This window comes from Arvicanthis niloticus, chromosome 1, assembly GCF_011762505.2.
Source record: "Arvicanthis niloticus isolate mArvNil1 chromosome 1, mArvNil1.pat.X, whole genome shotgun sequence".
Lineage (NCBI taxonomy): Eukaryota > Metazoa > Chordata > Mammalia > Rodentia > Muridae > Arvicanthis > Arvicanthis niloticus.
In genome coordinates, this window is record NC_047658.1 from 165273968 (window position 1) to 165288319 (window position 14352).

At 38.4% G+C, this 14352-nt stretch overlaps 1 protein-coding gene across 1 annotated transcript in view; it reads right to left on the minus strand.

Annotated features, from left to right (window-relative positions):
* Positions 1-14352, minus strand: part of Pdzd8 (PDZ domain containing 8) — a 59133-nt gene that overhangs the window by 22125 nt on the left and 22656 nt on the right. The window contains exon 3 of the mRNA XM_034494903.2: positions 6086-6188. Coding sequence (XP_034350794.1) covers positions 6086-6188 — 103 coding nt within the window. The remainder of the gene's footprint in view (positions 1-6085; positions 6189-14352) is intronic.

Consider the following 14352-nt stretch of genomic DNA (forward strand, 5'->3'; position numbering starts at 1 on the left):
ATTCAACGAACGTAGTATTGATGACCTACTTTATGCCAAGTGCTGAGTCAGACATTCATAGCTGCAGAAGCCCCGACCTCTCGTCAGATTATGAGCAGTATCAGTTTGAATTACAGAATAATCAAGTTCTTACAGATGAGATGGATTTAGACCTTGACATAGTCATGCTGCCAAAAAGGCCTGGCTAAGATTCAAGTGCCACTCTTTCAAGTGCCCTGAGGGAGAGAGCTGGGCTGTGGTAGTGCACAGCTTTGACCCTGTTTGAGGCTAGCCTGGTCTACAGAGTGAGTTCCAGGGCAACCAGGGCTACAGAGAGAAACCCTATCTCAAAAACAAAAACACAGAGAGATTCTGATTAAAATAGTTTTATTCTAAAAGCCTCCATAGTTTCTACTGTCTTGAAAGTAACAGCTACATTTCTTAGATTCTGTGTAAAGCTTTATTCTTGATTTGAATAATTTTCCTACGTTACCATATTCTTTTAGTGAACTTGGACAGCTCACTCAGTATACTCAGATACTCTCTCTGTGGGGTCTTATATTATGGCTTCCACCCTGAAATGCTCTCTGTGCTCTCTCACCCTAAGGACACTGTGAAGCTTCTTCCATTTGTCACCTTTTTAACATATTATTTTCTAGCTTTCCCCAAAGAATGCTACTTTCCTTTATCAGAAGCTCAGAGTACTTTTGCTCTGAAACTCTGACATGTTCAGAGCCACTAACAGCAATACATGATGCACACAGAAATGCTAACCTCTTTCTCTTGACAAGAAAATCATAGCACAGATCACAGCTCATACTGTTTCTTGGTGTCCTAGACTCCTCATTCTCAGACTACTTTGATTTAAAGTAAATAATATTTTAACATAAATTCTTACTTGTTCCTAGAATTTCACAATATCAGAGTATAAAACTGAGATAGAGAATCTTATCCCTTATTTTTAACTAAGATGAACTTTTAAGAGTGGAAATGTTATATAGAATTTACTATTAGAGCTGAAACACATTTGTTTTATTTAAGAAACCAGTTATAAAAATATAATATATGGTTAAAATTTTATTGAGTCCCTTCTGTATTCTCAAATGTTATCAAGCTGAACTAAATCAAAGTTTTCATAAAAGACTGACATTTTCAAAAAAGCTTTATTTGCTTTAATCTTTCTCTTCCCTTTGATAAGATTAAGACTGCAAATGGCAAATGGTTAAATAGGCACACCAAAATTCGACCTGCCTGGCATATGGTCTTAAGTAAACACACCAAAATGCCAAGTCCTAGGCATCTGGCCTGTGTATTTAGAAGTCAAATGTTCTTACTTAAAATTACAGTTTTTTAGAAAGCCCTTTTTAAATCATTTGTACGGACTGTCAGTAATATGTAGAGAAATCTGGAAATGTAGATTTGTATTCATTACTACCCAGCAAGGCTTCTAAAATTGTCCAAGACTAAAAACAAAATAAAGATAGTTCAATTTTAAGTCTTATCAAGTTGTTTATTTCAGCTATGCTGAACTACACTCATGAGGCATTCTTTTGTTTTTAGTCCTGCCAGAAAGAAAATACATCACTGGGTACAACAATTATAAATTAAGATTCTCACACTGAAAAATCAGCTCTTTACAGAAGCAATATTAATTAATAAATCTCATGTGGTAGACTTCCTCATCCTAAATATTTTTATTTCCTTAAAGGAGATGGAATACATTCAGGGAAGGAGAAAGGAAATCAAGGCATGACTAAAAGTTATGCTGAAACCATGGCAGTCTGGAAGAAAAACTGGTAAGGTACTTGGAGATTGATGTCTAGACAGTTAGACTTGGTCTTACCAGCATACTTACTAAATATGCAGAACCAAACCTATCAAGGTACTTACTATAACAAAAGATTCTGCTGGAGACAACACGGATCAAATTATACAATTATACAAATATAACTAATACTCCAGCTGTGACACGTACTTAACACATAAGCCTGTGTGAGTTAGGAAAGGTCCTCAGAAGTGATTACAGTAGGTAGGTGACACTGATATGGCAAGTGAAAATTCTTAAATATCTGAAAGCAAGAGCAAATGGAAGTTACTTATTGATAAGAGGAAAACTGAATTCCAACAGAATAAAACTCAGATACCAGCAAAAGTAAGAAGTCACTATCAACCTTAGAGTGAAGGATGGACATAAGTGGTCATTGGGGCTGAACATCAAGTGGAAACTGGAATGGTGGCTTGTCCTGTGAGAATAGTAGGCCAAGAAGGATAAACCAGCTGCCAGGAGGAAGAATGCCCTGGTTTCTGCAGTCCACTCTCATTTCCCAAGAGTGTTTAACATCCATCAACTACAGTTGAAAGCTACTGACACTGAGAACTTGAAATAACAAAGGACTCTCCAGGAATGGGACAGGAAAGAAGTTCATGAATATACCTGAACAGGGGCAAACAAGCTAAGACGTGGCACAAGCAGAACTCTGGAAAATACAGATGTATGTGGAAAAACAAGCTGGGTTAGCACATGTCACAGTTTTCAAGAAAGAACCTTATGACAATTTAGGAAGGATATACAATCATCAGAGAGGTATAATACAGAATAAGGCCAGTAAGAAGTATTGAATGTTAGCATGACTAAAGCTGAGAATGGGAGGGAATATGAAGGGACTAGGCTTACCAGGTCCCTTTCCTGGCCATATCAAACAGCCTGTACTTATCTATGGGGCAGTACGGAATCACTCAGGGATTTAATCAAGCAACAGAACATGATAATTTTTGTCAATCAGACCTTAAAGATCCCTAGCTTCCTCTTTCCTTCCAGAACATTCAGCCACTGAATCGCAAAATAGTCTAAGAAACTTATTAATACTTGTGTAGCTGGCAGCAATAGACTTCTCAAGCTTTCTACTACCTGTTATTATCAGTGGTCTGAGACTTCTCAGTGCCACAGACTGAGTTTCCTACCTAGTAGGACTTACCACTTACATCACCATCTTGTCAGTTGGTAACACTAATATTTCCCCATCCATTCTACAGTTATTTCATGGGAGAAGAGCTGTGGCTAGAGAGGGAACTGCAGAAAGCAGCATCAAGATTAACTATAAAAGCCGGGCGGTGGTGGCGCACACCTTTAATCCCAGCACTCGGGAGGCAGAGGCAGGCAGATTTCTGAGTTCGAGGCCAGCCTGGTCTACAGAGTGAGTTCCAGGACAGCCAGGGATACACAGAGAAACCCTGTCTCGAAAAAACAAACAAACAAACAAACAAACAAACAAACAAACAGATTAGCTATAAAAGTAGTCAGTGGCAGACAATAGGAACCATTTCCCCATGTGGGCTACATGCAAGAAACGGAGTAAACAAAAAAGCACCGTAGGACTGACAGATGCTAGAGAAGACAGTAGTGAGTAACCTACAAAGGGCCCTAAGACTTCGGGCCTAGTGCTTTGGGTATATGCTGTTTCCAGCTCATTAGCACACACTCACTTCAGGAGTGCCTCCCCTACTGCCTCTATTTCTATTAACTTTAAAAAAAAAAAAAAAAAAAAAGCTATCAAACAAGTTTGTTTTCTTGTGAATTAACCATCCAAAAGCCATTTACAATTCTATTCTCCAGTTGGTAAAGTACTTACCGTGAAAACATGGGGGAATATGAATTGGATACCCATTGCCCACATTAAAAAACAAAAACAACAACAAAAACTCCACCACATCTGGGCATGGTGGCACATACTTCCTAATTCCAGTGCTGGAAACAGCGAGAAGATCTCTGGAGCTCAATGCTCATTGGCCAATGGGTTAGTTTAGCCTACTCTGTGAGTTCCAGCTAGTGAGAGATCTCATCTGAACAAACAGAAGGGCTTTTTTTTTTTTTCTTTCTGGAATAATAATAAATTTTTTTTCAACCCTGGAATAATAATAGAGGTTGGCCTTTAGCCTCCACAAGCATATGCACGTGTACACACACACACACACACACACACACACACACACACACACACACGTTTCTTGTACTGTATGACTCAGTTCTGCCAATATAATTTGCCTTCCAAGATTAAATTCACAAAATTTCAGTTTATTGGTTGTTGACACTGTTGTTGACATATTTAACACCTGGTAAAATTATTCTTTCTTGACAACTGCCTGTGATATATGCTAGGATCTAAAACAATAATTCAAAATTAAAAGTCTTACTAACCTTTGCTATAAAATATTAAATCTGTCTAATCTCATATCTTTGAAGATAAAATAAAGAAAACTGAAAATGCCAGCAGCAATGGCAAGTTATGAGCAACTCAAAGTGAAGCCAAAATTTAACCAGACAAAACAATAATCTTTTTCATAGAGTTATGCATTTTGGCACAAACTCTAAAACTGGTTATTTCATTCCCTGGAGAAGCTACTTCAAATTGATTGAAAATGTAAACGTAAAGTTGGTATAGGAATAACAACCAGGAAGAAAGAAAGAGAAAAGGGAGTGAAGGAGGAAGGAAGGGAGGGAGGGAGGGAGGGAGAGGGAGAGAGGGAGAGAGGGAGAGAGAGGGAGAGAAAGGGAGAGAGGGAGGGAAGGAGGGAGGGAGGGAGAGAGAGAGAGAGAGAGAGAGAGAGAGAGAGAGAGAGAGAGAGAACTTTATCTGCCTACCTACCTACTTTGGCCTAGAGAGATAGCTAATTGGATTAACTATACAGGCATAACGAATTGAGTTTAGGGTCCCAGCATCCACATAAATGCTATGCATAGCTGGCTGAGAGTGGTAACACACACCTTTAATCCCAGCCACTTGGGAGGCAGAGGCAGGCAGATCTCTGAGTTCAAGCTAGCCTGTCTATTAATGGGTTCCAGGCTAGCCAGGGCAACACAGTGAAACTGTCTGAAGAAAGAAAAGCAACTTAAATGAATGGTGGGCATATCAATGCTAATCTCTAACCCCAGTGGCAGGGGTTGGAGGTGGGGTAGGATGGAACCCGGAGAGTCAGATCCTTTAGAGTCCCTGGCCTACTAGCATAACCAAAACAGGAACTCCAGGTTCAATGAGATTCCCTGTCTCAAAACATAAGGTGGTGGGTGTCGGAGAAAGGCACCTCATAGCGACACACACAGAGACACATGAAGGAACTAGTTCTGTGAGTCAGCCATCCTCCTCTGTCAGTTTAACTTCGTTTCTATTTCCCACTCAGGTCAAAATTATTCCATTTCTTCCAAGAAAATCTTATGCTACCCGCTTTAAATTTAAAGATGGGCCCAATAGTCAATAAGGTCTAAGAGCATCATTTTCACAACTTTCATTTTGCTTTCTTCAGAGTAGTAGCTGTCAAGCTCCAGGAATAGCTGTCCTCACTTTTCAGGTTTATTGACAGCTTCTTCTCCTTCACACCAGTCTTCTACCACACCACACTTCAAGCTGACACTAGTCCCACAGGAACAGTATCCTTCTATCTTGAACTGTTTCTCCATCATCAGAATCCGTGCCCAGCAAAAGTAACTCTTGATAAAATCCTGCTGAGTAAGCAAACATGTGGATCCACAAGCATCTGAAGCACTCAGGAAAATTAATGCCTTCTAGGGGCTGGGATGATAGCTCAGTCAATAAAGTGTTTGCCTTTTCAGCATGAGGAATCTAAGTTAGACTTCCCTGAACCCATGTTTCTTTGTTTTGGTCTTTTTTTAAGTCAAGCATGGTAGCACTAGAAAGGAGAAAAGACAGGTGGATTTCTGGGCTGGCTGACCACCCAATCTAACCTACTTGGTGAGCTCCAGGCCAGTGAGAGACTATCTAAGGGAAAAAATGACATCTAAGAAATTACACAGAGCTCTGGCTTTTTACATGTGGGCTCACACATGTGCACCTGCACACATGCATAAATTATAACCTCTGATTCCTTAACTGAAACAATGTTGACATTTTGAAAAGGAAGCAGAACAGACTGCTTCTTATGCAGTCTACTCATTACCAGTTCCAGGTGATCTATTTTATTACTGATGCTGCTCTGTTAGCAAAAAACATAATAACTGTTTACTTATGACCATCAATAAACCTAGAAATACAGAAATACTAATAAACACATACTTATAGAATAAATCTTATATAAATATAAAACTGCATTTTACCGTCTTAATAGAACTCCTTTGTTTTTCTTCCCAAACACCACTGCTCAGCTCAAGTGTACAATGAACATTTGCTTCTCTGTCATAGGATCCAAAAATGAATAACCTGCAAAAAAAAAAAAAAAAAGACAGAACAGAAAGGGTACTATATCAATTATATGCAATAAATATTTCCCTCTGATAATTATAAAGAGAAGTAAACACATTATATTTAATAGCAGTAACAAAAAAGAAACATTTGTTACACCCTCTAGTGGAAAAGCCAAGTAAGGCTCAAGTTAGAGGTTTCCTAGGCAGCCAGTTTTCATAGCCCAGTTAAATAAACTATATACTCATGAGGTAAAACAATTGGCCAAATTTCTCTATACAGTAATAATCAAGAAGGAGATTTTTAAAATACTGTTGAATTTAAAACAAAAACAAGTTGCAGAGTGATGCATATAGATATATCATTTCTGTAAAATGTAATATGCAGAATACTGCCATTGAATATGACCACACATATTGACTTCACTACCTAATGTGAGCTTAGTTAAATTTTTACTTTCCTAATGTCTCCCTCTCTGGAAACTTTAGGGGAAAAAAAAAAAAACAGCGTTACTTACTTTTCAGGAAGTATTATTTAAAATTAGAAGACAATATACATAAAATACTTATGACCACGGTGGTAAAACAAAACAATAAATGTTCAATATTGCCAGGCAGTGGTGGCACACGCCTTTAATCCCAGCACTTGGGAGGCAGAGGCAGGCGGATTTCTGAGTTCGAGGCCAGCCTGGTTTACAGAGTGAGTTCCAGGACAGCCAGGGCTACACAGAGAAACCCTGTCTTGGAAACAAACAAACAAACAAACACACAAAAGAAATCAATATTTGTTATTTCTTTCCTTTAAAAATGTGTATGAATGTTTTGCTTGTATGCTTGTGTACCACGTGCATGTCTAGTGTCAAGAAGGTATCAGATCCTCTGGAAGTATAGTTATAGATAGTTGTGGGTATTGGGAATCAAACCAAGGCCCTCTGAAAGAACAGCCAGTACTCTTAACCATTGAGCCATCTCTCCTGACTGTCTTTCCTTATGTTGAAAACAACCATAACAGAATAACAGAAACACTTAATCCATGTTTACTTAATATTCAGTTCTATAAAGAATATCAGGTCTAATTCTGAGATGATATAAAAATTCTTATTACTGAAGAAAGAAAGGGTATTATCCATGTGTCTAACTTCTATATTGTCCACCCCCATAATGAGACTGAAACCTGCCAGTCTGTCTCTAGAATAAGCTAATAGTTTTAGCATGTACCAGCATATTAGGTATTACTCTATTACTTCATCACTATTTAAAGAGCACAAGTAGCAATGAAATAATAAAAGAGAAATGGAAAAATGCACCATTGAAATTTGAGAAAATTATATCCTAAGTTTGGAGACACTAATCCCCAGATCATATTTACATTTTATGAACTGGAATCATAAACTGATAATTATGATCCTCATCATTTATGAGGGTAGAGAAAGAAAGTCCCTAAATCTAAATATTAAAGAATCTTTAAAAAGACTTTAAACTTAGTGCCTAATAACCTATCACCAAAAAGAAGACAGGTTAAACACATTAAGAAAATCTATAACTTTAAAATGCTGTTTTTAGAATAGTACAAATTCTCATTCACTAAAGCACTACTGCCCTCATCTGCTCAGGGACTGAACTGCCTCAGGCTTCCCCAACAAGCAGAGAAACTCTGTATCAGCTGGAGATGCAGACTCCAGGCAGGTGTGCTAAAGATCAGATCAAGAGTCAAAAACCAGAAAGCAGAGCTCTTAGAAATTCTTCCAGAAATCATTCTACATTTTTCATAGTGACTGCAAAATGTTTTAAAAATAACACAATGCGTAACAAAAAATTAACTCAAAGCAGTCATATTAAATGTGAGTTATGAAAAAACAAACCCTACAAAACTCAAAGAAAAAAATTAAATCTTGCCCTAGACTAAATTATACTTTATTATGATTAAGTACCAAAAGAAAAATTAGACTTATAAAATTAGACCCACAATAAGCTGGCCTCTAGCTCAGTGGCAGAGCACTTGTCTAACTGGTACAGGTCCTGAGATAGGTCCTAGCACAGGGATAAAACAAACAAAAACCCCAAAAGAATTAATTACTTTTATATTTTAAAGGGTACCATCACATGAAACATTTCTCAGAATGAAAGAAAGTATTTTCAAATGTATTTGATAAAAGCCAAATATTTAGGAGGAAGAAAAAGTTACAATATAACAATAAAACATAAAATAACACAATTTTTAAACAGGCAAAAGGGGCTGGAGAGATGGATCAGAAATTAAGTCCATTCACTGCTCTTGCAGAAGACCTGGGTTCGGTTCCCAACACTCACACAGAGGCTTAAAACTATTTGTAACTGCAACTGGGAAGGATCAAGGCCTCTCTGACTTCCATGGGCACCACATGCACATGGCTGCACTTGTTACTAACCTGAGACTAATACAAACCCAAACCACTTCATGCCCACTCACTAGACTGTCTTACAATTTTTACAAAGAACCTTTTTAAGGGCTACGGAGAAATTGGGGTTTTCATGCATTACTATCAGGATGTAAAATGGTACAGTCACTTTAAAGAATAGTTTGCCAGTTGCTTAAAAAGTTAAAATATAAAGTATGTCTTAGCAATTCTGCTCCAGAGGAGTATTATTTGACAACAAAATGAAGTACTTACTAGAACATTCTGCAATATGGGTGAAATATGAATGGTTGCTGAGTCAAAAAAACCAGTTACAAATGAACACATAACTCCACTCACATTAAATTTTTAGAATAAGTAAATTTATAGACAAAAGCAGAATCATTATAGGAAGCTACTGTTTTGAACTGAGTTCCTTTACAGTAGGACCCCAAAAGAAAAGACTATTAAACCAAAATGGAGTCACGCCTGTTAAATCCACATCACCCAGGCTAGAGAGACAAGACCATGGTAAGTTGCCTACTACACAAGCACAGAGAATTTGAGTTTGGATTTCTATCACTCACATAGAAATCAGAGATTGAGGCATGTGCCTATATCACTAAGTGCTGGGGTGGGAGAAGGGGAGACAGGTGGAGCCTCGGGGTTCGCTGGCTCTAGGTGAACTGATGAGTTCCAGGTTAAGTAAGTTGGAGTAATAGAGGAAGACACCCAAAATCTACCATACCTCCCTGCCTTTACACAATGTCACATAATCAATTTGAAACTTTACAGAAGGATAGATGCCCCAAACAGATCAATCTATCCTGAAAAGAGATTTCAACCTACCTCAGCACAGTAAGCAAATCCATTCTGCTTTAACCTTTACAGAAGAGTAACCTGGAGCTGGAGAAATGGTTCAGGGGTTAACAGTACTCTTAACTGCTCTTAGCTGCTCTTCCAGAGGACCCAAGTTAATTTTCCAGCACCCACATCAAGTAACTCCAGCTCTAGGGGATCTATCATCCTCTTTGGGTCTCTATGAAGTACCAATTCTTTTGTCTCCTCTCCTTTCTCCTCTCCTTCCCCTCTCTCCCTCCCTCCCTCCTTCGCCTACACACCTACACACCTACCTACACACACACACACACACACACACACACACACACACACACACACGGAAAAAGAAACTTTAAAAATGTAACTTGATATTAACTTATCAGCTTTTTTCAGTATTGTTGTTTGTTCCAATTTTACAAAACCCACTGTTCGGCTAATGTCAGGTGGGCATGCTCATATAGAAGAGGGGTTAATGAATTGCAAATTAAACCTAAGTGGATCTGTAACTACATTTGGCATACTTCTGTTTTCTGATAAGTGGTTACGTGGAGTTAGGAAAGAGTAAAACTAGAAAATACAGATGGACTGCATAAGGGCATGAGGTTATGGGAGAATGAACAGAAATATACAGCTGCCAGGGTGGGGGCGTGGGAAACCTCTAAAAAGTCCCAGAGATCTGGGATGGAGGCTCCCAGGACTCAATGAAGTGACCTTAGCGGAAATGCCCAACAGTTGGGAAATGGAACTTGAAGAGACTACCTCCAGTAGTCAGACAGGACCCAAAGTGGAGGGATGGGGATACCAATCCACCTACAAAACTTTCCATCCAAAATTGCTCCTGTCTAAAAGAAATGCAGGGACAAAAATGGAGCAGAGATTGAACGAATTTACTCCCAGGAGACTAAGGCAAGCAAATTTCTAAATTCAAGGCTAGCCTGGAATATAACAACAAGTTCCAAATCCAGGCATGGTGGTACACACACCTTTAAATTGGAACAGTCTAGAATAAGGACAATGGAAAAAGGAAGGTTCACTCTTCTTCGCCTGACTGCACTTACTTGCCAGCACATCTATTAGAACTTACTTTTTCAGGACTCCAGCTTATACAGAAGACCAGCTGAAACACTCAGCCTCATGGGACTGAGCAACTACTAGGTTCTTGGACTTTCCATTCACAGGTGCCCATTGTTGGGCTAGTTAGACTGTAGACTCTAAGTTATACCAATAATTTCTCTTAATATAGAGAGACATTCCATAAGTTCTGTGACTCTAGAGAATCCTGACTAATTCAGGCACCATCCAACCTGACCCTAGTTCAGGACTATAGCTACACAAAAACAGTGGCACAGAATAAGCAGAAGCAATCTGAAGTTTTAAGAATGTACAAGGAGATGGTGCAAAAGCCAGCAGAAAGAACTGATAAATGCAGCATTTACAGCATACCTTCAAGCTTGGATAGTGCCAGGAGAATTGCAAATGACTCTAGACTCTTTGTAGTATGTTTTTGTATTTATATAATAATAAAGCAAGCCTGCAACGTATGAGATCTATTACCAGACTAAACAAATGAATCAAAGTGCGGATGCTGTTGAGAGTCGTGAAGTATAAAATGGGGGAAGAGGCAAGGAAAGGAACAATTTTATGAGGACAGACTAGAACTGGACATACCAGAGGATCTATGATTGTAAAAAAAAAAAAAAAAAAAAAGGCAATTTAGTAAAGAATACAGTGAGTAAATTTAAAGTTATAGACAAGGCAGGTTTAAAACCAGCTGTAACTAACTATTACTAGCACTATTAAAGAGAAACATTGCTCTGAATTGGGACAAGAAGAAAGGCGTCCACCCATCAAAGGCTCTGTCGATATAAGTTAGTGTGAAAAGAGTTTAGGGGGTAAACAGCTAAAGGGGGTCTCTGCTTAAGGAACTGTTTCCCCAGATCCATGTGAACGTTGCAAAATTAAGGGGGGTGGGGAGTTATAAAACTTGCACCATGGTGACTTGCAGAGGCCAGACGACAATGTGTGGCAGTTAGAATATCTGCCAAGAGTACACTGCCTGAAGGTATGAAGGGGAAGCCTAAATTGTACATTCCAGAACACTGGAAATGCCAGAGCCATATGTCATCTGATGAGAAAAACTGCAGGCAAGGAGTAGAGCTGGTCCAAAAGAGAAACTGTATGTATACAGGTAGCAGAACTCTAACAATGGAACTACCCAAGCCCTTTGGAGCCGAAACAGATTAAGAGATGATCTGACCAAAGCAAGAAATACCCAGCATGTCTAGCACTTGAGACTTGGTGAATCTGTGTGGGTTTTTCATATATTCTCCCTTTTTGTGTGTGCTGCACACATGTGAGCATGCATGTGAAAGCTGGAGGATAATATGGATGTATCCTCTATTGCTCACTCACTCGTTCTCTTGTTCTCCCCCCCCCCCCCCATCTCCATCTCTCAGAAAAAACAGAGTTTCTTATTGAACCTGAAGCTCAGCTAAGGACCCAGCAAACTTTCAGGATCTGCCTGTCCCCACCCTGCAATGCTGGGTTTTAGGTTCATGAATCTATGCCCAGCTTTTACATGGTTGCTGAGGATTAAAATTCACATCTTTTTGCCTGACTAGCAATCACTCAGAAGACAATTTGACTTTGGACATCTAACAGTGTTCGAAGTGTTAAAGACCAGTGGGACTTTTGAAATTGGACTGAATACATTTGCACAGACGACCAGGAACCTATGTAGTTCAGAAGTGGAAGATTATAGCTTAAAAGTGTTGTGCTTGAATGGCAAGCTGACAAGTAGATTTGTTATTATTAATCTTGTTAGATTTGACAGGATTTAGAATCAACATGGAAACAAACCTCTGGCTACCCCTATGCAAGAGTTCCTAGTTTAGGTTAACTGATAAGGGAAAACCCACCCTAAACATGGGCAGCACCAACCAATAGGTCAAGGGTCCTGGACAAGAAGAAAAGGAGCTGAGCAGTTTTGTTCCTCTCTCCCCATGTTCCTCCTGTCGATGCAATGTGGTTAGAACGTCACATGCCCACCACCATGCCATACTTCCTCACTGTAACAGAGTGTGCTCTCAAACTGTGAACCAAAATGCGCCCATCCTTCCCTAAGTTGCTTCTGTTAGGCATCCTACCACAGCCACAAGAAAGGTAAGTGATACGGACAGTAAGAAACTGTAATTGTTGGGGAAACTAGAAGTCAGAGGCTATAGTCACAGGAAATAAATGGGGGAAGGGAGGTGACGTGGGGTTGAGCATGTCAATGCCTGTGGATTTCTGTGTATTATACTTAACACTAAGAACAAAACAAGAACTAAAGATGTATTTTTAGATCCCTATAAAACAAAACAACACCCTAAAAGCTGCTGAGAAAATACAGGGTTAGAACAGAATAATCTGACTCAGTGAAGATGTGACCTACATCAGCATCACCCACCTACAATGAGCACAGACTACCCTGAATGTACTGCTTTGGAGCACAGAACCCAATTAACAAAACTTTATGACCCCCACTTTACTGGTCATGTTCTTAATTTGTTTTTCAAAGTGTATCTGATTGATAAAATCAACCCCTCAAAAATCCATTACAACACCCAAGTCTTTCACATAACAATATGATAGATCCCTCTTAAAATTACAGCCAAAATCATTTTCTAATCAACATGTATAATTTATCAAAATATATATGAACCTTAGGAAAATGATAACTACCTGGATTTTGTAACTTTATAATGTATGCATATTTTAAAGCATGCTATACAAAATAAACACATTTTGTCAGTTAAAAAATAAGTTAAATTAAAAAAAATAAGTATAAACTAAGAAATTCATTAAGTTTTGTTTGGTGTGGAAAAATTGATCTCTACAGAGTTGTTTTTGAGTTATTTATCTTCTTATTATAACTACACTGAGTTCTACAACCATCTGTGACTCTGGTTCCATAGGGATTAGATGCTCTCTTCTGACTTCTGCAGGCACCAGGCACACACATGGTGCACACACATAGTGCAAGCAAAACACTGATACACTATATACATATACATATATATCTTTAAAAGTCATTTATTTCGTTGGAAAAATACACTCAAAATCTTTTTTTTTTTTTCTTTCGTTTTTTCGAGACAGGGTTTCTCTGTGTAGTCTTGGCTGTCCTGGAACTCACTCTGTAGACCAGGCTGGCCTCGAACTCAGGAATCCGCCTGCCTCTGCCTCCCAAGTGCTGGGATTAAAGTTCTTTTTTTTTTTTTTTTGGTTTTTCGAGACAGAGTTTCTCTGTGTAGCCCTGGCTGTCTTGGAACTCACTCTATAGACCAGGCTGGCCTCGAACTCAGAAATCTGCCTGCCTCTTCAAAACCTTTTAACATTAATTTGGTTTAAAAAAAACCTTTATGCATGCTTTTAAATCTGAAATTACTTCAAAATAAACAGCAAAAAATGTTTAAGAACTATTGACACATAACTTTTTCATTATTTCAAACTGAACAGTTTTAAAAATATATATATAGGCAGGTTTGAGTTGCCTGGTAAGAGTACTGGAAACAAATCTCAGGAGCACTGGGAAAGTACAAAGTCCCAACTTCAGAGCCGTCTCTTCAGTCCTAGTTTTTGTTTTGTTTTTCAACTTGATGCAAGGTCAGATTTCTAAAAGCTTAGTAACATTTATAAAAATATTAAGCTAAAAAATAACAGTAAATTATTTACATGACATTAATGTAGACATGTTTTTAAAGTATCATTCAAAAAGTGTAAAAGTGTGTGTGTGGTGTGTGTGTGTGTACACTACAACTCCAGCAAACTTCAGCTTATCACAGCAAGGCAATACCCAACAACTTCACCTATGTACAAGTGGTCTACAGACACTTTAAATTGTCTTTCATTCTTTTAAAACTGTTGAATATTCTATTCATTACAACCTTTTTCATACTACTAAATAATTATGGTAAAAAAAAAATATCT